Source organism: Bradysia coprophila, unplaced genomic scaffold (assembly GCF_014529535.1).
Source record: "Bradysia coprophila strain Holo2 unplaced genomic scaffold, BU_Bcop_v1 contig_193, whole genome shotgun sequence".
NCBI classification, from domain to species: Eukaryota; Metazoa; Arthropoda; class Insecta; order Diptera; family Sciaridae; genus Bradysia; species Bradysia coprophila.
In genome coordinates, this window is record NW_023503456.1 from 656663 (window position 1) to 683027 (window position 26365).

Genomic DNA, 26365 nt, shown 5'->3' on the forward strand with positions numbered 1-26365 from the left:
ACCACGAAACAGAAAATGTGTCGGTCTTCAAAATTCCGCGAGTGTAATACAAGCAAGAGGGTTATTACAATTTCAAATTATTGTAATGTTGTACTAATGTCGGCCTTGGAAAGACCTATATGTGCACTAATAGGTGCAAGTACATCCACGAGAGTTATGACAGAGAATATGGCAAATTTTCGGAAAGTTCACCTTTACTGCAACATTGATGTTTCGCGGAGAAGTCTTGAAAAAAAGTAGTCGTAAAATTGCAGATTTTCTTTCTACTAATGAAAAACCGTGTGGAACGGTATTCCTTTCCTTTACAAATAGAAATACGCTTCGCTATTTTCCGAAACCAATGAATTGGTGTAGTTAATACAAACTTTTTACAGATTATTCAAACTGGCCACACTCCCACAGGTGCCACAAGAACCTTAAAGTTGAAGCAACTATTTGATTTTTGATTTGATTTGTTCGTTTTAGAGACCGCACTAACAGCCTTTTACAGCCAATAACAAGTGCAGTCTGGCCCACTGACTTAACGTGACTTCCGAACCAGACCTTGAAGTATGCAAATACTCTTTCAGGGAAGTTAGGTGCTTAATTGATATCTTGCCTAAATGTAGGTTAGACATTACGTCATATGAGTCACTGGTTGTGTACGTGTACATCGTTGCAGTCACCAAACACTCTGCAACTACCCAAATTATGAAGCTTGAGTAAACTTTAGGGCTGAAAAATTCCATGTGGAACTCCATGCGTAACCACTGAGCCACCCGTTCGGTTTGTTTCCCGACACGTCTACCTACGGTGTACAGCTCATTTCCTTGTTACCTTTAATAACTTTTACATCAGAGTTGACAATTTGACGGAATCATAATCATTCGCTTCACTCGCAACGCTCCACAAATGATTGATTAGTCAATTTTTGTTGTATGCTAAAAGCAATCACATTTTTATCGAATTTACTTTCAATGGCTTTACCAGCTGATCCAACACATACAAAGACGTACTGAACGTATTTGGATGAGTGGGCAAGATCTTGCAAAACAGCTGAAACAAATTTCGAAACAAAAATCCAGATCAAAATTTGCATTAAATTTACTCTTTAAGAACAATGAACCCTTTGCGAATTTGTAGCTTCCAGACGGAAAAAGTTTCGTTTTTTGATGATTTGTCTGAACCAAAATCTTTTTTTGAAAAAGTAAAACCATAAAAGCACGCAAAAATGTGTTACTTTTAAATTAAAAATTGGGTTGTGAGTCTCAACTCAACCCAGAAAAACCTGTGCAGATTCCACAAACTTAATTTACACAATTTGTAAAGGTTTCTGCAAGTGGCCCAAGTTATGACTCACAACACAAACCAATTTTTCCTCTAAAAGTAACATATTTTTGCGTGCTTTTATGGTTTTACGACTCCGTCAATTCCTTTAAGTTTCAGGTTTGCAACCGTACTTCCCCCGGAGCCCATAAATGGCGTACGTAACTTTTAGCAGGTGCGCACGGTTTTTGTTGTTTCCGTGAGAAACTGAGGTGTTTTACGGTTTTGCTTTAAAAAAGAAATTTCGTTCAGAGAAATCATCAAAAAACGAATATTTTCCCGCCTAAATGTAGTCTACAAATGTGGAATCTTCACTTGGCAAATTTGTAGCCTAAATTTGCTCGCAAAAATGTTATATTTTTGATGATAATTTTGCATTCGCATCCTTTTTGGAAAAAGTTTAACCATCGTTTGGTGTTGAAATGTGTTAGCTTTGAATAAAAAATAGAAATGTTTGACGTGTTGTAACCTAGGCCTGAGAAAACTCAACATTTGTATCAATTTTCGTGAAGTATTGAGCTTTCACTAACTGAGGCTACATCATCCCAAACTTTTCTATTTTTTATTCAAACACACTTCAACACCAAACGATGTTTTTACTTTTCCACAAAGGAAGCGAGTGCATAATTATCATCAAAAATAGAACATTTTAAGGAGCAAATGTAGGCTACAAAGTTAAGTGAAGATTGTTCTTAATTGTAACTACATATTCCATTTTTTTTTGCAGTTATGCATTTCTCCTCTTCATTGTTCATAATATCCATTAAAGTTTGACAACCTTGAAAATAGAATCTCAATAACTCTGAAAAGCATATCATCGATAGATGCTTCGGGGTATAGAACCACACAGACATCATACAGATGATTTGATTTTTGATCTTAATGCATGGGTAAAACCCTAACGATTTAATTCTTTCTTATATTTTATTTCCTTAATTCAAAAATCCTTAAGTTACAAATAGAAAAAAACAATACAAACGGGTGGAGGATGGTTCTGGTTATACATAGTGGTAAATATTAAATTTCTTATTTTTTCTTTGTTTATTTATTTTGAATTGATTAATTTAGTAATACCATGTACACATTTATTGAGACAGTCATTACAAGATCCAGTGAACAGTTAAGTATTTTTGTATTTTTTTACATCCATTTTTAATAGTTTTTTATTAGATTTCTTGATTAATACACAAATGATTTCAGGTTAATGCAGGTGTTCCATCGTAATTTATAATTAAACGATTTATTTTTTCAAATATTGTTTTATTGTATATGAACCATCTCTACCCATTGTCCCTGTAATTACTTTTTCTATATTTTACAATTTTTTTAATCTTTTTGTTTAAAATCCTTCCATTGCCTTAACTACTAAATTCGGTGCATCCTACGAAATTATTGGTGAGAAGTTGTATTGTAAAAAACAAAAATCGTAAAGTAAGAAAGACCCTGGGTGCAGAATGATAAACTGAATTTTAACTGGTCTGTATCAGAAAGTTGGTTTGCAACATCTCTGAAATTTCACACTCTTTTCGAAGAAGATGGAAAGATCCAGTGACGAAATGGGGCTGTATTTCATAGAAGAATTGGCAATTTCATTTCGTGTTGGAGAAAGAATCTCAACAAAAATCTCTTCGAGAAAAGTGTGACGCAGTCTTTGAAGTACAATTTCTAAAATGAATGATATCGCTAGAGTTGACGCTTTCAGCTTCGTTACGCAAAAATTAAATCTTACACCCGATTTTAGTTCAAACAAGCTGGCCTAGTTTTTCTCATCATCTCCCAAATAATTTTTACAAAAAAAAAATTGACTGAAAACAACAAAAATTTTACCAAAAAAATCTGCGTCGCATGTGGCAGATACATTTTCTTGTAGGTCTGTTCCTGCACATCTGCCACTTTGCGACGCAGATTTTTTTGGTAAAATTTTGGTGAGTCAAATTTTTTTTGGTAAAAATTATTTGGGAGATGATGAGAAAAACTAAGCCAGCTTGTTTGGACTAAAATCGGGTGTAAAATTTAATTTTTGCGTAACGAAGCTGAAAGCGTCAACTCTAGCGATATCATTCATTTTAGAAATTGTACTTCAAAGACTGCGTCACACTTTTCTCGAAGAGATTTTTGTTGGGATATCAGTCGCTTTAGAGGTTTTAGAACACTGCTTTTTATAACAGAAATTCGGAAATTTGGCGAAATTTGAAAATTTGACGAAAATTGAAAATTTGACGAAAATCGAAAATTTGACGAAAATCGAAAATTTGACGAAAGTAGAAAATTTGACGAAATTCGAAAATTTGACGAAAATCGAAAATTTGACGAAAATCAAAAATTTGACGAAAATCGAAAATTTGACGAAAATAGAAAATTTGACGAAAATCGAAAATTTGACGAAAGTAGAAAATTTGACGAAAATCGAAAATTTGACGAAGAAAGTAATTCTCTGTCTGCCACCATTCAAGAAATATCTCCAAAACCCCAATTGACCCACCCATTTCCAACTTTCGACATTTTTCACAAATGCCCTTCTTTTCTACTCGTAAAACTCTGAGACTTTGCCGAAGAAAGTAACTCTCTATCTGCCACCATTCACAAAATAACTCTAAAACCCTAATTGACCCACCCATTTCCAACTTTCGACATTTTTCACATATGCCCCTCTGTTCTACTCGTAAAACACTGAGACTTTGCCGAAGAAAGTAACTCTCTATCTCTCATAATCGCAAAAATATTAGTCCTTTCATCCTACGCTCGAGTAGCTCAAAATTTGGTCACTCTAATCACTCTAGCTCAAACGAATCTGCCCCGATTTTTTAAATTATTTTTTTGTTCGAATCGTGTTACGAATACCTTTCATTGGATGGGTCGCACGCCTCTGTAGGTTTCAGTACAGCTAAGCTACAGCCGAAAACGCGTTCCCGACCCTCGAAAATCACACTCAGAAACCACTTCGAGGCCAATAAAACAAAATTCTGGTTTTTCCTGGGGTAACGGCGTATCACATTTTCATTTTTATGCCCACCCTGAGCCTACTGCAGAATTTCGTGGAGATTGGCTGACTATTTTCCGAGATCGACCGTCGATAGATAGATAGATAGATAGAAACATACAGAGTAAGTTGAAAGATTTTGATTGTTTGGGAAAAGTCAATTTGGTGTATTTTGTATGAAAAGTGACCAAATTCAAAACGGTGTATCTCCGGCAATTTTAAACCTACATAGTCGAGTGATAGCTCGTTTCGCTCGTATTTGAAGGGAGAATATGATAAAATATGTTTTGTGGTGATATAAACCAAAGGGTAGAAACAAATCTTCGGCTATATATAGTTGCCGCATCTCAAAAAAATTTCTTCGTTCTTTTTTTGTAAGTTAGACTGCGTCAAGTCCTCCGCTATCGTTCCGGACATGATCTTTAGTAGTTTGACGAATAAAAGAGAACTGAACTTTGACGTGTCATTAAGAGAAACTCGGGAGAAATAATCTTTTTTATCCAGATCGCATTTCTAATCTTACAGAAACGGCAAGTCCTCTGCTATCTACGACAAGAATAAGCGATGGACTGGGGTAGGGTAATCTCGCACACCACACAAATTCATGGTGTGCGAGATTCACCTCTAAGTGGTGAATCTCGCACAGTCATGACTTTTCGTTACATGTCGTAAAAGGACGCATACTATGATCGCGTGTGCGAGATTCCCCGACACCGATGGACTTTATCCTCTGTTCTCTTTTATATAACGAAATGTAAGATAAAAAAAATTAAAGAACGTTTCCCCGACATAACTCATCAGTATAATCCATCGAGCGTTAACATCGGCTCGTCATACAGTTCTACTGATGGTGTAACTCTTACACCTTGGTCAAAAGAAAAACGTCTGGTCTGATACGAGCAAAAGTCGGCACAAATTGACGCCGTACGTGCGCCCTAAACTTGAAAACATACCGCATAGCGGCTAATTTTAACTCTTAGTTTTTGACATTTGATTTTTTATGACGTCAGTGTTATTTTGTCGATCTGTCACTTGTAAATATTTAAATTTTTGACGCACTTATGACGTGTATACGACCAAGATACACAAAAATTAAGGTATTAAACTTTCTTTTTGTTAGTCTGGCCTCTGAAACTTTCGGACCGTGGTGTATCGAATCCAAATTAGTGCAGTTGATTAGGGCCAAAAAAAGGTCGAACATTTACTAATCGGATGGAGACAAACCAGTGATTGGATATTGTTTGGGATGTAAAAAAATGAGGATTTGGAAGGGTAGCCCAAAAATCCCCTCCATTCTTCCCCCCCCCCCTTTCAGCCCTTCGACGTTAGAATGCAGAGGCTTATTGTATGATTTATTGTGAAGCGACATATGAGCGTACAACATTGTGTACTCAAATGAAAGCTAAAAGAACAAAGTTTTTTTTTCTACAAAAAAATTTCCAGAATTTTCCGATTTACCCGCAGTTTTTCCAACTTTTCTTAGAAATGACGTTTTAAATTTGAGGTTATATGCATATTATGAAAGAACTACAATCGAAATTGTCCCCTCACCCTCTTTCAGGTAATATCCAATCACTGGTTTGTCTCTACCCGATTTGTAAATGTTTTGGTCCTTATCAACTGCACTATTATTGGTAATTACCTTAAGGTATGCTCATACAAAACTCGGGTGATATGCGAGCAAAACATTTCCTAAATCATAGAATTCATTGGCAATACGACACCATCCACATCCTTGGAGCACGCCCGCCAGATAACAAATTTTACGAAATTTACTATTTGTAAATTTTCATTGAATTCATGAATTACTTGATTTGTAAAAAAATATTTCAAATATCCAATCGACACCATTGAAGATTGAAGTAATAGATTTCATATCATCACTAGGATTTACGTTCACAAATGAAGTAATAGATTTTTTGCATATAACAATAATCTAGTATTAATCTTAAGCAAAAGTGTTCATCTCGATTATTTTGACAATTTGGATTTATGTACTACGCCTTCAGCTCGGTACATAAATTCCAAATCGTCAAAAAAAAAACGTGACAGAGGTGCATAGTCTACTAATGTTGGTGTGGACACACTTGCCGTTCGTTGAAGCTTAAATCAGCACTAAATATTAGTGTCCCATGCAATCCCCATTTCGACACCCGAAATGCATCTTTGCTGATGTTATTTGTATGCGAGTGTGAAATATTCTCCCAAAGTAATTATAGGCCGATGTTGCGAAAATGGTCATAACCGGTAATAATGAAGTTATTGTGCAATCTGGACAGTCGGCTATTTTGTCACTAGAATTTTTACCGAATATAAACGCGAGCCGTCTTAAAGTTCCTTTTTTTTTAAAATTAGACCTTGTTGGTTGAACGCTGTCTAATGTTTATTTTGTTTTTGTTTTGTTTGGTATAATTTACTTATTTTAAAACGGTAATAAAATCTGCTGCTCAATATTATTTTATTTAAGTATATTGTATACACAGCATATACACAGAATATTGTTTTTTTTTTGTTTAGTTTTATATTATCAATCTGCACGGACATTTAAGTAAATTTGTTTTCCCCATGTAATTTATTTTGTTTTGAATATTTATCTTTTGTTTAAAATTTATTTATTTATTTGCTTATGTGTAGAGATATCGATATTTATTATTGGTATAATGGTTTTATCGGTTATCATTAGACAGTCAGGCTTAAAGTTAAATATTTTTCTTTTAGATTTAATTTCCAAAAATTGAACGAATTCCAAAGGGTGGTAAATTGATTTTTTTTGTTAGATGCATTACATCACTCAAACGCTCTGTTTAAATGTATGAAACAAGTGTCGAAAGACACCGGAGTTATCTATCAAAAGCTTTCTAACTTCGAATAAGTAACTTATAATTTTCTTCAATAAACTCGTCTTAAACTTCAAATGAAAAGTTGTTCTGTCGAGATGTTACATGTTAAAGAGAAGTTAAACTTCACCATCCCAGTTGCTAAGGGTTAAGTTAGCCGAATGCAGTGCCGGACTGGCCATACTGGGAATTCGAGGATTATAAAAGGGCCTTTTGACTGTGTCGATTAGAAAAGATTAGACCGGTGAAGTGCGCTGAGGCATATAAGGAATTAGTTGAAATTTTTCATGTTTAAATTTCACTGACGTCTCCCGTAATTGAGAAATTTCGATCGTTTGAGTCGATTTATCATACAAAACTTTTCAATATGGCGACTTGGTCTTACTTCGAGGATTACATCTCTTGATTGGTATAATTGATACCTTTCACACCTTGATGTTCTCAAACACGTACCGTGGATGAGCTGCAAAACAGATGAAGCAGATTCATGCTGCTTCAATGCCTCTAACTGTAATCTAAAAAATAAATTTCCAGCAGATTTTAAGTTTTCTCCAAGCCAAAGTATTCGTCAAAATTCAGTAATCAAGGGCTTTGCACATGCGTGCATATGAAAGTTTTTTTTTCACACCATCATAAAAGTCAAACATACGACTTGGGTGTCTGATAATTCAATAGATTTCATTTCAACTATGATTCGCTAGACTTGTTCGTGAGCAAATTAGTATAGTGTTCGTAGAGCATTGTATAAAGTACCACTGTTGCCATGGGCTGATGAGAAATTGTATTTTTGAATTGCATATTAATGCAAAACGTCGAAAGATTTATTTAATTTTGTCATAGATCGAATGACAGTGTGGTCGAATGTCTTGCATATCAATTCAGAAACTTATTCACAACTGTCAAATTGAGTATACCTTGTCGCTTAAAAAAATTACTATTTTTCGACTCGTTTGGTTTTTGAGCGATATAGAAGGCCCCTAACGATGACAGTCAGAAAAATCCAAATATAGTGGGCGTGCACCTAAATTAACTCTAATTTTTTTTTTATTATTCAGAACCGAAAATTGGACGCAACTTGATTTTTGTGTTGATTTTTAACAACCGATTGTACAAAATGTAAATGTTGCAATGTAAATAGAAATTGATTCGTTTCGTATTTTTGTTAAAAAACAAAACAAAACAAAAATGAAAGAATTGTCATAATTCAGTCGGCATGATGATACACACATAACGAGAAAAATGAAAACGATAAAAATTTGCATAAAATTCAATTTTACCACACTGGAATTAAATTCAATTGTTGTTGTTGTTGCTGGTTGGCTGGTTTGCATCCAGTGATGATATACATAAAATAAATTTTGATTTTTGTTGTTGTTCAATTTACAATTTGACCTCTTTTTCTCTTCAACTGTTGGTGTATAATACAGAACACACACTGGAACTGTATTTTGTTTAATGGGCCAGCAATATATTTTACATTTAAATAAATCCATTGAAGTTAATATAATATCGTTACTCTATCTCGTACTGCATTAAGTATTACATCTATCTGTAACGACTATTTATTCATTTATTTCTGATTTAGGATTTAGTATTCAAACAACAACGTTTGAATCAAACATTTGTTCTATATGTGGTATATCTATACATACATTCGGTAGAGTTATATTATATCTATATATATAATGGTGCGGGGCACAGATGCAATCTGTTACATTTACATTAATGTCATCATATTGTAAATTTTGATTTATCATTTTGGGATGGGGCGGAACAAACAAAGAACGGTGAGTGAGTGATACAGAACATGGTCACTTCGAATGTTTGAAAAACGAACCACACCTCCTTTACACCGGTACATTTTTCAAATCAGAAAAAGTCTTCCAACTAGAAAGGTTTAAGGTTTGTTATTTCTCTCCTTTTAGAGACTTTTCGTGCAGATTTACGTCTAAAGGTAACTTTTACAATGCTGTCACCCTTTCAGGGTTTGCTTATCACACTCATCAGTTTGTACAAAAGAACGTTTGTCATTGGGGAAAAGCATCTTCTTATCTCTGATCTGTCAGATATGTGGTCATTGTGGACACACACAGATATGTGGTCATAACTTCTTCTTCTTCTTCTTTTTCAGCCTGTTTCTATCCACTGCTGGATGTAGGCCTCTCCAACTTCTTTCCATTTCGTACGATCCATTGCCATTTGCTGCCAGTTTGTACCTGTTTGTGGTCATAACATTTAGCCTTAATTAACCTATTAATGGAAAGGAAAAGGAATTCGCGAGCGGAGCGAGCAAAAATTTGTGAGATTGACCTACGATGATGTAATCATTGCTTGAAACTGCACGAACTCGAAAAGTTTAGATGAGCCACAGGCGAAATTTTTGAATTCTTAGGCTTATGCAGCCAACAGGGTACTATCTCACCAGCCGGAAAAACTGACTGGGAAATCTCTACCAGCTGGAGAAACTGACAGGGAAGTCTCTATCAGAAAAATGGAATAAATTTGGTAAAAATGTGAAAACATTTTCGATTCAGAATAACTTGCGAAATTATCCAACTACCCGTTGGAGAAAAAAAAAATTATTTGCTTGTTGTGTAATCCATAACAAAATTGCATCTTCAATCCCGCTTTTACGTTTAATATACACAATGTTTACTATTGGTGGTTAATTTCTGGCCCAAAAAGTACGTTTTAAAACATTTTAAATTACAGATTTTATTGATTAAATGGTTGACTTGTTGAATTCCTTTCACATTTCCGACGATTTTTCATCCCTTTTCTAATAGAAATTTTCATTTTATTTATTCATTCAACTTAAATCACAATTTCGTTAAACTCTTAAGTTATTTACAAACGGAGGAAAAAAAATTGATTTAACTATAACGCAGCGTCGACTGCAGTTTATATTTACATTTTACCATAGAAAAATGTAATTCATTTTTAATTTTTCAATCTGTTACCGTCATTTCTTTCTGCAAACACTTCCACAACACGCCCCCATCCATAGCAAAAATAAAAACCCGAAGTGTTTGCAACAAAAGAAAACTATTCCTAAGGAATGAAAACGAAATAAAAAAAATTAATTTAAAAAGAAAATCCAACAAATGGTAATAGAGTCAAAGACTCTAAAACTATCATCTCTCTGCTTTAATAATATTTAATGGCTTTCAAAGCGGTCAGTCTTTTTTCGATCAATTTAATAGACATCACACATTGGACACACATAATGGTTTTCTGTATACACCTTCTTCATCTGTCGCTAATTTCTTTCAACGAATTTAAGTTTTCGTTTTAACCATAGCACTCTCAGTGCCATGTTTTAATTCATTGTGGTTGGGTTTTCATGTGACTACTGTTACGTACACATAAAAGTATTACATTCGTAATATTACGGTGTAATAGGTCGATAAAAGGAGTATGTAATCTAGAGGCCGATAGAGGTTAGCACCCCAATGATAGACACTAGGGCTATGATATTGGACAGTAGTTTTTTGGCGACCGTTTAAAGACAAAAATTGTGTTTTTAATACTTTTCGTTTATATTCAACCAGACAGGATAATGAAAGTAGTTTCTTCGGGGCAGGACACATGGGTAAATTCATTTACAAGCAAAGAACCCTTTGGCATATTTGTAGCCTACATTTAGGCGGGAAAATGTTCGTTTTTAGATGATTTCTCTGAACCAAAATATAAAAAAGTAAGAACCAGTAAATCACGCCAAAAATGTATTACTTTTAAGTGAAAAGTTGGTTTGTAGGTGATAACGTATCATACTTGGAGAAACCTGTGCAGATTACATAATTTTACACGATCTGAACAGTTTTCTCCAAGTGGGTTAAGTTATGACACACAATCAACTTTTTCCTTTAAAAGTGACACATTTTTGCGTGCTTTATTGGCTTTACTTTACCAAAAAATGGTTTTGGTTCAGAGAAATGATCAAAAAATGAATATTTTCCCGTCCAAATGTAGACTACAAATTTGCAAATGGTCCATTGCTTTTAAAGAGTTAAGACGAAACTACACATGGCTAAATTGTTGCCTACATTTCGGGGCAAAATTATTGTTATTTTGATGATAATTTTGGACTCGCATTCTTTTTGGAAAAAGTACGACCATCGTTTGGTGTTAAAATGTGTTAGCTTTTAGTAAAAACTTTAATATTTGTGGTGATTTAACCTCAGTCCGAGAAAACTCAATATTTCACAAAAATTGACCCATATTTTAAGTTTTTTCGGAGTAAGGTTACATCAACACAAACATTTAAATTGTTTGCTTGAAACTAACACATTTTAACACCAAACGATGGTCATACTTTTTAGAAAAAAAATGCGAGTCCAAAATTATCTTCAAAATAATAATAATTTTTCCCGGAAATGTAGGCAACAATTTAGCCATGTATAGATTCGTCTTAACTGATATTTACCAAAATTTAATAAAATTCCAAATAAGAAATCCTGAAATGCAGATCATATTGTGTGGTGCCTGAGTCGAAAAATATTATTTTTGTACCAAAATCTTCAACTTTAAGGTTTTGTTTTATTCCTCTAAAAAGCTTTAAATCTCATCTCCCGGAAGGCATGAAAATCTTGATAGTTTCGACATTGGTCATTTTCATCCCGTATTTTCCACAAACATTTCGTATTCTGCATTATTGTTCAGAATCCACATTTTCCTCCAAGAATCTAAGTTTTTATCGAGTCTTTGTGTCTGATTCATTTGACACTGAACAAAAAAGGCATAAAACAACATTGGATCTGAGCCGCCGCCAAAACTTACTACCCAATATATCAGCCCAGCACCCAAATTGTTCTTCATCCGAACACTAAACTGCTGTGTTAAGGCAAAATGAAGAATTGCATGGTATGTACGCTTTGGAGGGATTTCGAAAGCTTTAAACTTTTTTCTGAATTCCATTGGAAAAGTGAAATATTTCGATGGAATTAATAATAGGCTCAAAGCTCTCGAAAAATCTTTGAAAGGAAAAACCGGGAAAAACACAAATGCGATAAGTTGTTTTGGCGTAAAACGTCAGTAAACTCCACCAAATGACTGGACACTTTACTATGCTCCGAACTTCAATTTAGACATATGTTCTTCAGTGGCCTTCTTACAACTATTACAACTATGGAATACGATGAAATTATATTTAATATCTAAAACTGGGAAATTGATTTCATCGGCCTAATTACACCGTAATATCACGAACATAATTCTGACGTTTTCACGTAATTTATGATTGTAAATAAGTATTTCCGTTTTCTAATTTTTCTTTCAGTTTTTCTTTTTCGCTTTCGATAAAAATATTTTTTGTTCTTTTCCTTTTATTAAATTTTTTAAATTCTTTCATTTTCATTTTTCGCTATAAATATAAATTCCGAATGCTCAATGCTCATAACATCATTTCATTTCATTTATTTTTATTTCATTTATTTCTCCATTCATATTACATTTATGTATCCCAATATTAGTATCATTCCTATGATTACTTTTTTTTCCCTCCTCCTCCTCCTCTCTACAATATTTCCATTCCAATTCACAAAAACGAAATATGATTTTCACTTGTTACATATTATGCGACTTCCATTCAGACCAAATTTAATTTAAACTATGAGCACGTCATGTATGTTGACATGAAAGGAGGATAACCAAAAAGAGACCGTATACTTTTACGTAAAATCCATGGGTGCAGCCGGATGATGTTACAGCTGATGCGGATTCAGCGCCTAGATTTTTGGGATGATAAAACAATAAAAAAATTAATTTGTGGTCAAAACAACATCAAGTGAATTTATAAAACCAGGTTCTCTGTTAGCCCAATTCAGCGCTTTATGAGCTTTTTTTCTAACTACATTGGAAGCTGATAACTGTAAATTTAACCAATCTACGAAAAAAATAAAACTTAATCTTCGACTACACTGTGTAGTCTACAAATATAAATACCACGAGGGATAAACTGCGCGAGCAAATACTGAAACAGGTGCATTTTGCTATTGGTACCCATAGAGTTACACTCGAGAGGTGCAAAGGTGGCGCTGTCATTATTTGAACATGTCTGGTTTTCCATATAATTTTGTGGTTTCCTTTGATCGACAGCGCCACCATGACACCTCTCGAGTGTAACTCTATGTTGGTACCAATAGATGTGAGTGGGCATACCTAATTTTTATGCCCGCCCTGCCCAAAGCCCAATAATTTAAAAAAAGCATGCCCACTGCCCAGCCCATGCCCAAGGCCCACATAGGAAATTTTCGCTAAAAATGTGAAAATTGTCAATCTGAGGCGAAACCGATGTTGACAGCACAGTTGGAAACACGATTTTATGTGCGATAGCTGTTTTAAAATTCCTTGAATGAATATTACATCGTACGGCAAGTCTAGACTGAACTTAAGACTTAAGTTTGTGGGATCACACATTTTTGAAAAGTGCCCATGCTGCGCCCTATGCCCACGAAATTGTAAAGTGCCCATGTCCATGTCCCGTGGGCAGCCCACTTTTATGGGCAGCCCACTCACCTCTACTAGTCGGTTGGCCTGTAGAGGCGCCACATTTTTTATAGTACTTCATTCTTACTGGACTATTTTTTTGTGAAACAACTTCACATCGATTCATTCCTATGAAATGTCACAGTTGGTTCACATGAAAATAAGCGCAGTGACAGCAGTAATTTTATGACAGAATGTACTAAAATATGGGAAAACTCTATTACATTTCTTCTTAGTTTCTAAACATCATTCTCCTATAGACGCTAGATCAGAGAAATGATAAGTTGGTACGCCTGTGGCGAGAAAGATGGAACATGTGAATGACAGTTGGCTGCTGTGGGAGAGAATGTGAGAGAATTTGTATATAATCTGTATTCAATTTGATAGGGCTTTCCTAATAGTAATTAATAAGTCTCTGCTGTTAGTTAACACTAGTCAGCTCCATCGACCATATTATGGGCTTCAAAAAAAAATGCTGAACGTCACATGCTTTATACCAGTGCCTATATTCGCAAAAATTTTTTTAACAAATTTTCTCAAATTTTCACAAAAAACTTTTTGCAAAAATTCACTAAAATTTGAGAAATTTGTGAAAATTTGAAAAAATTCGTGAAAATATTTTCGCTAGACACTGCTTTATACGTCACACTCGTTATATGTCACATTTGTTTAACGTCACGTGCGCAAGTCACTTGTGTAAGTCACAATAATGATTCTGAAATGTCAACTACTAGGGACATCTATGCTCAAAAAAAAATCTCTCGAAAAAAATGGGTAATGCACAACAGGCCTATTAGTGGTTTTGGTGCTTGGAAAGAGAGTCGGGCCGTTTGGAATAGAGTCATGCAAGCGAACAATCTGCGTATATCTCAGCGATGATTTGACATGTTTACTGCAACGAATCAAGTTTGAAAACTGACTTCACTTACTGTTTATCACGTGCAATGAAATAGTGGCAGAGTCCGCATTTGTCGGGCTGCAGGTATAATTTCCGGAATCCATTTTCTTCGTCGATGGGATGGTCAATTTGGAAATCTAAAAATGTTATTACACCAAATTGTAGTCTCACATCCAGCACAACATTGAATCATAAAATCGATGGTGATGGGTGTCAACTCACCGAAATCGGGGACGTGTCGTTAAATTTCTTCTCCTCACGAATGGTGCCACGATAATTTTCTGCCAGAATTTTGGTTGCATCCTGATACCAAATGATAAAGCGTGGTGGTTCAACATATGCACTGACAATGCAAGTTAGTGTTACATTGCTGCCGGCCTTTACATAACGATCCGAGTCACCCGTAATTTCGGTCACTGGAACTGGAATGTGAGCGGTGTGGAAAGGGTGTAAAAGGGTGTGGAATTATTGAATTAAATTTAATTTTCATTTTATTTATGCAACCAAAATTATATGTGAAATTTGAGCAAATCATAGTCGTTTGGTGGCTCGTATTAGTAATGTACGTTGGTGTGTGCATGAACAAACTTTTATGTAATTTGAATAACTAATGTGTGCAACGAAGGCTAAACAATTTGTCAGAAAATCACTGTACGATTGATGCTAACGATGCAGTGATTGCATGTTTTGCAGAAATGATTTGCTTGCACCATTCAATGTGTAGTGCTTAATCCTACGAAATTTTCTTACCAGTGACATATAACTGAATTCTTGAGCTAACTTTCGGTTCCACTGCCTGAAAATATGGAAATAAAATATTTGTTTTGATGCTACGCGAGACATGAACGCATCAACTCACGACTTGACACTCATACAGGCCAGCATCTTGCGGTTCGACGAATTTTATTTGAAGTGACCATTGGTTGGACGTTTCTTTTAGATATGGTATGTACCGTTCGCTTGCAATGTATGATTCCCTGGAATAGATAAAGGTTAGTTTGTTATGTAGGGTGGAAGGACGGGTTTTCAGGTGGTACAATGTTACCAATACATGCGTGCCAACTTGTAAAAATTAAAAATTGTAAATCGGACTCGCTTGACGAACGAATAGTGCGAGAACAGACTCCTTACTCTATTGAAATGTTGTTTCCATTTTTAATTCTATATCAAGACGAACCTTGGGTGAGTGTATTAGTCAGCTGTATGAACAGTCGGTCAGGTCTTATTATTTCATAAATTGTTTTGTGAATGGAAGACCAATAGCAGGTGTACGGAGACTGGTTCACTCACCCTACAATTTTCTTTTGAAATGTGATAAAATCGATGGATCACTTATCATTAACAAAATTAAATTGGATCGGATAAGTGAAGGTTATATAGTCGGAAGTGTAAACGTGATTTCCAAGCGGGTACCAGGACATAGTGGACTTCCTGAAAAAAGGCTAACGAGATTTCCAGCCTAGGATCGGACAGTGGTTCTATTGGACCGGAGACTAGGGCTGTCTAGAAGATCAACGACTATGGATGGCCTACGAAGGAGGAATTCACACCCAGCTATTCCGACCAGTTGTGTTGAAATACTGAAGTAATGAACTCCTTAAGAGAGCCTTAACGACTTATTATCTAAAACAGGGAAATGTCCCTAATAGAAGTAGTAATGTCAGGGAGTAGGAATCAAAGGTTCTTCGATCTGGGTTCCTGCTTCCCAATGGAAGAAGCCCCCCAAAATCTCATCTATCTTTCTAGACGTGAGTTAATAACAATTAGTATTAGAAACAAGTGCCACTTCAGCAATACGGTTAGGGGCTGTTCACATATGACGTCACGCGTCCAGGGGGGGGGGTTTGTAAAAATATGATGGTGAAAGACGGGGGGAGGGGGGGGGGTGTCAAGAGCGAGTGTGACGTCACGTTGTGTGCCAAGTTAGACAATATAAAAGTTACGAAAAATTCAAAAAAAATGCGCTCGTATCAACGACTTGGATGTTTTGATTGACTTGATTGGCATCATTGACATCGATAAATAATGATCGACGTAAAAATGACATGTAACTAATGTCAAGTGTCTAAAATATACTTTAAACCAAATTAAGATTATATGCGCGGGACATGGGAAAATATTAAGTAAATATAAAAACGTTTTGTTTGAAAATATTATTCTTGTTTCACTTTTTCTTCCTGTGAGGGGGGGGGGTATCTAAAATGTGACGTAGTATTTAAGGGGGGTAGGTTGAACGTGATGCAACGTGACAAGGGGGAGGGGGGGTGTCAAAAAAGCTGAAAAAAACGTGACGTCATATGTGAACAGCCCCTTATAGAAAATTGAATGACAGTTGTCCAAGACAGTAATTTCCTCAGCATTTAAAATCCATTACATAACTAGGTATTAAAAGATGAAAAGTCTCGTTTTAGTGTGTTAATTGACCTCGACTACGCCTCGGATCAACAAAATTCACCCGAAAACTTTATTTTTCAACCTTTTACAGTATGTTATGTTACTGGGAACAAAGAGGTTGGTTACCACCTGGGTCAAAAACCAATCTTTTTGTTCCGAGTGACACAAACTATTTTTCATTCAGGCTGATCGCCAAAAGGCACATTCCAAACACTGCAGTATATTTGCGGAAGCAATCGGAGCAATCTGAATATCAAATTTCATTTAATTCATAACAATTGCATGACATCCTTGGCAATACGCAAAAAGTGGCGTGATTGGGAACGAAAGGTGATGTCACTGGAACGAAAAGTGAAAGAGAAGGTGAGAGAAAAAGTTGATGTTTTGGTGAGAGAATGTGACGTTTAGACGTTTTTGGTGCGCTTGAATGAAATAGTACATTGCGTACATATCTAGGACTAAAAGTCTTAGCGTGTGAGAAGTTTCCAGACAGAGCCGAAGGCGAGGTCTGGAATCGAATTCGCTAAAAAAAGAATTTTAGTCCGTGGTACGAATAGTATTTTTCATATTGGACGGAGAAAAAGTGCGACAAAGTCGGGTCCTAGGTATGAAAAATACTATTTTACACTCTCTACATTACAACATCACAAAGGTGCTGGAAAACGTTGCTTTTCATATTTTATTATCGATACACTGACTTCTGTGATAATAAAAAAACTTCCCAAATCCAAACCCAAACATTCCAATAATTATTGCATGATACATCGATGCTACACATGTAAGTAATTACATCCAAATTGCAATTGTTACAGTGATAAAGCCGTTTACAAACACCAGAGAGGCCAAATAAATTATCAAACTAATGCACGAAATCAATATTATATTTCAATTAAAATTCAAATTCGGATAATGTGCGTTGTGTCGAACTGTCCCGCATATAAAGTATAGCGAAATTTCGGACCATTTCCCCCCCGAAAAACTCATTTAACCATTTCCAGGTTTAAATCGACAACCCGGATCTTGTCCCACTCAACAACGTTCGCATATTATTTGTGTTATATATGCCGAATCGAGGCTCATCTTTATTTTCAAAACATCGCTGGTAAAAATACACAGCCAAAATTATTATGCGAATATCAATGCCTTTCCAACGCATATCCAACCTTTTTTTCTAGTGAAATTTCGAAATCCTATTTTACCGTTTTATTGAATTTGTTATGTAAATAGGTTGAATTGTAGAAATGTTTAACACAACATCCACCCACATGAAACTCTCCATTTAAAAATAAATTTAAAAAAAAATTGCAAAAAAACACAGTTTTTCGTGTACATAAATAATGACAGAGGTACCACATACAGCTAAATACTCAAGTGTCTCTGCGAATGACCCATATATTTCTCTGACAATTCATCTCCCCATATACCATACCATCGGATCGTATTCACATAATATTCCTGTTTAACAATGGCGAAAACAATTTCCATAAATAGTCAGTCAGTTGTGAGTGAATGATGGGTTCTCGAACAGCACTTACACACATCTCCTCTCCGACCGTACGAACAACACAATATCCTCTGTAATATACTTATATCTGCCACTTACATAAGATATAGTCGCTATATACCTATATAACGTATGAGCCTACACAACACATTACAAGTCCCCGTGTGTATAAATTAGTTTTTGGAAGTTAATTTGAATAATTTTATCACAAACCGCTGTTTTGGCAGAATGTAATTACATTAAGGATTCCCCGAATATATCGTACATAATAAATGCTGGATGTTGTTCCTTGTGTTGTTCGGTGTCTGCTGGATGTTTTATTTCGGATGTATTTTAAGGAGTTTTTCCTATTATTGAATAATGGGTAGTTGTTCAACATTCATATTATGGAAATATATTTGTAAGAACAGTCAATATGTGTAGAATGTTGTTCAAGGTTCTCAAGCGCTCTGTGGATGTATAATATTCAATCGGAGAAAGAGGCCATGTTTCATGTTTGAACGAAAATTATTTTGCTAATTCGGTTTTATAAAATACAACCGGAAATGCGATCAGAGATAGTTGAAGTGGGTATGGTATGCACATGATTAAAACTTGAATTCCATTATGGTCTGTAACGATAAAATCAAAACATTTCCGATCGGCAATAAACTGAAATTCAAAGAACGTTTCCATTTCTCAATTTCGAAAAATTCGCTTTGATTCGAAGGGTAAATTCCACGAAGCGAAACTGTTTGCGAAGTGCAGACCCGCACTGGCCATATATGGCGACTTGGAAAATCAAAAGTGCCCTTTTCTGAATTCATTCAATTTGCTGTATTGGCGCCTTTCAGATGGGCCTCTTGGTGCCTTTTCTTCGCTTCAAACACCTTTTGCTACATTTCACGAACTTTTTTCTTTTTCCTGCATTTCACAAGAACGCCTGGTTTATTTTACTCTGCCGTGCTGATGTCATCGCTCTATTTTTAGACCCGTACGAAGTACTGGGGTCTTATGCGTTTACGCATACGTCCGTAACACGTCAAATTGGACTCCCTGAGTAAGGGGAAACCTATTGTGGTTGTCTAGAGATGCCAAATCAGTGAAAAAAAATGTCCCTCTGTCCGTCTGCACGATAACTTGAGTAAAACGCATCCGATTTTGAAAATTCTTTTTTTTTCCCGTTTGGTAATGTCAAAAGACAGGCTAAGTTCGAAGATGAGTGATTTTGGATCGACCCTTCCCGAGCTGTGGCCCAATAAGTGCTTTACGGTTTTTCGAAGATATCTCCGGACATTCAAACGTTACACTTGTAACTGATACGTCAAATAATAGTATGTTGTGTTACAACTATTGTAATGTTGATTTTTTCAGCACTAGACCCAAGTTTTCCTTACGAGCGGAGCGAGTAAGGAAAATTGGGTCGTGTGCTGAAAAAATCTCATTACAATACGTGTAACACATCATGCTTTGTGCCAACCGAGAATTGAAATAGACAAGAGCACAAAAAATCATAACTTTCATTGTAAACAATCACTCTTCAAATTTGATCGATCACATTGCTTTGCATTTTCTCAAACGAATGCTGTAACAACTCATACAAATTCCATTTCAACACTGCTTTGAGTGTTGTAATATCACATCAAACGGGTGCTGAAATAAGTCACTTTACAACATTAAAATGAATGTTGAAAAGAGTCGTATTTCAATTCTCGGTGGCACAAAAGGTATTTACAATACCGATCGACAAAAAAAAAGTTTGTGGTAATCGGATGACCGACTCGTGAGTTAGAGCAAGCAGTTTTTGCTTGTAGGTCGGCCACATTTAAACATATTTCGTCTGTTTTAGCATTATTAGATAGGTATTGACCGTACCAATCAGGGAAATTTTTTTTAATGAAATTATGTTCTCCGGAGCGTGAGCTAGGTCTCTTGGAGTGAGCTCTTATCTGGCTACTCGGCCGCACAGTGAAATGAAGAGTTTCACAGTAAAGGCTTTTGATACGAATAGGTGTTTCGTACGGGTCGGCGTTAGCTATGTTTTTTTTTTGAACCACTGCTATGACAATTCAAGGATATTTAGCACCATAAAACAGAGTGCAACGAATGAAGTACAGAAAAAATGGTGCGCCTCTACATGCCGATGGAGGTGTTCTATAAATGCTACATACACCTGTTGAGGTTTACGGACTACTTAATCAAATATTTGAGTATTCAATATCGAGTCAAAATGAAGCCCCAAATTTACATTAATTGTTCAAACACTCTTGCCAATACCCTCTCTAGCAACCTAACTACAATCATTAGGGTGGTAAAAAGGCAACGCAGTCTTTGAATTTTGCATGTAAAATTAGAAATTAGTCAACAGTGCAACATTCTACAAGCAAAGGAATAATGTGGTATTTTGACAGCGTCAAAACAACGTTTGTTTGCTAGAGAGAGTATTGCTCGCACAAAATATTTTATTAAAATTTTAGCGTTCGTACACAATGTACGAATGGAAATTGAACGGTTCTAAGAAATTTGGGTGATGCAAGAGGAAATACTCTAAAAGGAAAATTTATTCAAGAGCTTCCTCTGTGCACTCATACAACTTCACCATGCATAAAGTTTTGTAATTCGAGCACAATTTTCAATTTAATGTTATCATTTAGAGGTAAGTTCTCAATGTTACAAAATGCTTAATGTAATCATAAATTAGACGATGAGGAAGAAAAATTCTCGAAAATGAAAAATATAAAATCATTTCCCTCAATTCATCCAGCTCAAATATAATTTGATCAGAAAAACACCTTCTGCATATTTGATAAACCTGAACTGGACCATCACCGTTCTCAGCAATCATTTTACATCAGTGTGTTGTATTCAACATCAGTTATGTTCAAAACTCCTCATCAATGAGTTAACCATCAGCATAATAACATAAAAGTTTTGTTAAATTCATATCAAAACCAACTTTGCTTTAAATAAATTTGATTTACCATTCGAGGTTTAAGAAAGGAGGAAAAGAAATTTTTTACCAATGTAAAGCGCCAGGAAGGCCGCGTTCAGTTATATGTGTATGCAGTGACTATTTTTGGAAAAAAACATTTTCCCAAATTTTCCGGAATTTTCTTACGTTTTTCCATATTTTCTGAAAGATATTTTTTGGAAAAACATACAGCCATTAAAATGTACCGTCATAAGGTAAACGTAAAATAGAATGATCGAGTTTGGTTTTTGACAATTGAATTTCAGTTGTCAAAAACCAACCTCGATCATTTTATTTTGCTTTCATTTTATTATAAATTTCTTATGGAAAATCTAGTCCGGAAAATGTGGTAAATTCAAGAAAATATTTGGAAAATTCCGAAAAATCTAAGAAAATGTGGAAAATAAAAAATGCGAAAAATTCATGAAAATGAGGGAAAATTCGAAAAAATGTGGAAAAATTTCGGAAAATGTGAGAGGTTAATAAAAATGTGAAAAATTTAAGAAAATGTGGAAAATTCAAGAAAATGTGGAAAATTCAAGAAAATGTGGAAAATTCAAGAAAATGTGGAAAATTCAAGAAAATTGTGGGAAAATAGAAGTGAATGTGGAAAAACGTTTCAACAAAAACAGCCCCTGCGTATATATGAACCGAACGTTTTGCCTACGTTATGTGCTGGGTTTTGATAAAGCTGAACACAAAAAAAGTTTTCCTTTTGTTGAGCGAAAATACAAGAGTCGAAAGACATTTCAACGATTTAAATATTTCCACATTTTCTCAATTTTCTTCATAGTTTGTACTGTACAGCTAGAGAAATTTTCATTCCCGGTTCGTTTTTTATTCTGAACTAAAATTTTAATATTAAATAGACCATCCAAGAGGCACTCCACTTTTGTATTATATACCTACCATTTATCGAAATTGTATAACCGAAATACATTTGATTTTTACTTTCCTCTTTCTTTCCTCTACAGCACTTCGACGGGGCTACGGAATGTTAGCAATATAAATAGCGTACAGAACTCAAAATTGCCTTGGTGTTGTTGCGTTAGAAGCTCGGTATGTCACATACAGGTAGTGTGGTGTACCACAGTTTTGTTTGAATCAATACATCCCTCGCAATGGAATTTATATAATCTTTAGACTATACATATGTGTAGTGTGTGTATACCGTTTACCACTCACACACAATATATATTATTATCATAGGTTTACTGAAGGGATAAATTGTGTGTTTGACTGGCATATGTGCGATATGCGAGTTTGAAATGGGGTTTATCATTTTGTATATCTGGATACATTAAAACTAAAAGTGGTACGAGAGAGTGAATGACGAAAGAAAATATAAATAAATGGCATTCTGTTTCTGCCGTAGTAATACTTGTATTGCGGTAAATTGGGTTGAAAAGTTTGTTATAATACCGGGATTTTCGTTTTGTTCGTTGTTTTTTCTGTGCCGGCTTGTTTGCTTGTTTGTTTGCGTTTTAACTTACTGTCATTTCGCTTCAACGTAATATTCAAATTCAATTTTTGTTATTATACCGTGCCTGTAGAGAGGTTTAAATTCACCGGCAAAAATTGGTTTAAATTGATGAATTGTATGCGGTGTAAACGTGTTTTAAAGCCGCTTACAATTTATCAATGTAATTAGAAATGCCACAATTATTGGCACAGTGGTGCAAAGCCACAATCGATATCTCTGGCACACAAAATATAAGCTGAGCTGCAAAGACGTTTAATTCAAATTGAGGATCACAATTATTGGTGTATCTGAAATGGATGGATGGACAAATTTAATATTTCAATTCGATGTTATACGTAAATAGCGTAAATTAATACGAATTTCGTTAGGGCTGACAGCACCATTTCGACCACAAATATAGAGTTTCATCGTGTCGATTGGCAATATTGATTTATCCTTCAAGCTAGTCAATTAGATGGTGAAATGCTCCGAGTACTTTTGGGACTTTAAAATTTTAAGTCGACAGGAAATTGCAAACAAAAGCTTTTCTTTAGAACCAAAAATTTGTTCTTGTCATTTTTGAGTTGACGATTTGTTGAAAGTGGTATAACTATGGGGCATATTATTGTACAGAATTTGTGCCGTTCAAAAGTACGTAGATGTAATTGGCAGGCCATTTCACCTGCAAATAGTCTTTGTAAAGGGAAAAATGGCGCCTGCCAATAGCCTGTGTAAAAGAAGAAGAAAGGAAGATGCTATTGGCAGGCATGCGAGTATCTTTAGTAATAATTTGGCTACTGGCAGGCGCCTGCGAATAGTCACTACGTCAAAAGTACTGCAAAACAATTTTCATTAACCACAAAAAACACATAAACAAGTGCTTGGATGAGTATGTGAAGCCTTTGGTTTCAATGAAAGTAAATAGATAGGTATGGCCAAACGTTGAAATTTGTTCTAGCCGGAGCACATACGGATTTGCATGGCGCCACCTCAAACGAACTCATTTCTAGTGCAAATTTCTCGATAGGTTGTCATACGCATGTAAACGTTTTGGTGCTTTATAAATCACATACTCATCCAAGCACTCGTTTGCATGTTTAAAAGAAATTTCGTTCTGGTTATGATTCACTGAACGTTGACACGCGAAAAGGTATGACTATCTATCGAGGTTGGTCATCTCTTTGCCACTGTCGCCATGGATTGATGAGATGTGGTATTTTGAACAGCATTATTAAGTGCAAAGCATCAAGTTGATGCTTTATAAATCATTTCATCGAAACTGTGATGAACGGCAACACTGGTCCAATCGTGCCGTCACGCTTGTTGCGGAAAAATATTTAACTTCTATCAGTCAGACGAACAAAAGCTTTATATCAAAGATGGTGAAGAGACCGTTTATTGCCGTTGTTAATTAAAATTCGATTTTATCCTAAACATCCGTGTCAATATACGCTCAAAAAGCAATTAAATTATGGAAACTAATGTGATCGCGTTTACGCCAGGAGATTCGCGATTTCAGTGTTGAATTTGTGTTAGTTTTCGTAAATCGTTTGTTTTGACCGTGTGCTCCGTTTCAAGTTTTGATTTTATCCGTTTTTTTTACAGTTAGACGAGTTTAGACGAGAATTTTGCGAAGTAATTTAATCGTATCAATTTTGAAGACTTATAATCGATTATGAACAAGTAAGAAATCATTTGAATTTGAATTTACACTTTGTATTTCAAACGTGTTTTGTCAAGGACATCCTGTCCAATTGAGCCACGTAAATCCGTTGATTAACGTAACTTTCTCTTTCTTAAAGGATTCCGAGAATATATACGCGAAGGGTTAACCGAATGTGTTATCGGTTTTAAGGGAGAATACTAGAAGTAAGTTTGTGACTGTTTGTGAGGTTATGATGATTCTAATGTAATTTGAATTAAGATTTTGTAGCCTCCTCCTACATGACTCATCAATGAATATATAATTTTGAACGAAACTTCGTCTTGAAATTATTGAAGCTGACAGAAACTAGACATTCCCAAAAGACCCATTCGCCACAGAAACAGTGTCAGAAACCCTCTGTTGATAAATTTAATTAATTGTCGTCGAAAGAAAACATTTTTCTTTTTGTAATAAGAACGAAAATTGAGGTCGACTGCTTGCTTGAGCATTGCATGTTCATTTACTTTATGAACCGTCGAATTAAAATGATGAACTAACTCTGGAGGACGTTATTGATAATAGGTGGTGTTGCTGCAACGTAGCTAAGGCGCCACCTGTTATCATTTCTCTGCTCGAGTAGTGTCATTTCATGGACCAGTTAGAACACCATTTTGTAATAACCAAGTTTCTACCATTTAGAAAATGTCTCTAAACATGGTTATTGCAAAATGCTGCTGTTTTAAGCTCACAAATTTTAAGACGTGTAGGTACTGAAACGAGCACATCAAGAAAAAGTGAGTATAGTCATGAGCTGCCAACTAGAGTATGTACTATTTTGTATGAAATGGTTTTTTACAGTGTTTTGCAGTTGTGATACACTGTCAAGTTTCACTACTCTATTTATTGTACAACTCATGCTTGAAGTGCGTTGTTTTAAATCATAGAATTTTGTTGTTTAAAGTTTAAATTTAAGTTCTTTGAGGTATGGGTCCAACGAAGGCTACATGATGTTGTATTTTGGGTGCAAATTAAGAATTTTCTTTAAAAAAAAACCTGAACGGATTTTCAAGGGTTCTTCCAACTTTGCAATTTTTTTTTCGACGTTTCAGGATCTTCTTTGATTTTTAAGGATTTTCTGAAAATTTGAAGGACTGTATCTGCACCTCGGGCTCAAGCATTAGTATCGCCAATATAAAAATATCGAGAGGTGCTTCAGGATTTGTCGGATCAGCCAGACGCACATTGTTAAAAGTTGGAGAGGGAAACACAAAAAATGGTGATTTTTTGAATAAGTATGGGTGTTCCCATGTAACTGAAAAAAAATGTTGAACATAGCTTACCGATCGACAGATATAATATTTTGATTATCCACACGGACCCATGAAACTGATCTGTTGCCGAGCTGTTGAATCTGAAAGTAAGAAAAAGAAATGTGTTTAATATGACGACATTGAACGAAATTGTGGGTGGTGTGATGATTAATATCAAAAGTTCATTGTGCCCACACGTGTCGGATCGAACGCTACAATTCGGCTAATGCGGTACTTTAACAATAACGCTTATACAACAGCAGAATTTCACAACAATTTCCTGAAAATGAAATTTTGTTTTTCCAAACAATTTTATTCATTTTTCATTGAGAAAATCCTGAGAAAATTTACAGGTTTATCAACCCACGACTTCTTGTTGGTGAAAGTTTCGAGAAATGAATAACACACAACCAACAAACACAATTTTTTTTTTCATTATAAGAGTCAGCTTACGAGTCATTACTGTAAAGAAGAATGTCAGGAGTGAAGCTCAAATGAAAATTCATTCCGAACAGTATGCACTGTGACATTCAATAGAATTTTATTTATTTAAGAAAAAAATTCTTTTGAATAACACTTTTCCCGCCTTCATCT

The 26365-nt window shown here is 35.2% G+C and overlaps 1 protein-coding gene across 2 annotated transcripts in view; it reads right to left on the reverse strand.

The window, feature by feature from the left end:
- Positions 1–12632: 12632 nt before the first annotated feature.
- Positions 12633–26365, reverse strand: part of LOC119075151 (zwei Ig domain protein zig-8-like) — a 183528-nt gene continuing 169795 nt past the window's right edge. For both annotated transcript variants that reach the window (XM_037181546.1, XM_037181545.1), the window contains exons 4-9: positions 25802–25872; positions 15366–15483; positions 15257–15302; positions 14729–14928; positions 14538–14643; positions 12633–12848 (exon numbers count right to left, since the gene is read on the reverse strand). In XM_037181546.1, coding sequence (XP_037037441.1) covers positions 12742–12848; positions 14538–14643; positions 14729–14928; positions 15257–15302; positions 15366–15483; positions 25802–25872 — 648 coding nt within the window. In that variant the 3' untranslated portion in view covers positions 12633–12741. The remainder of the gene's footprint in view (positions 12849–14537; positions 14644–14728; positions 14929–15256; positions 15303–15365; positions 15484–25801; positions 25873–26365) is intronic.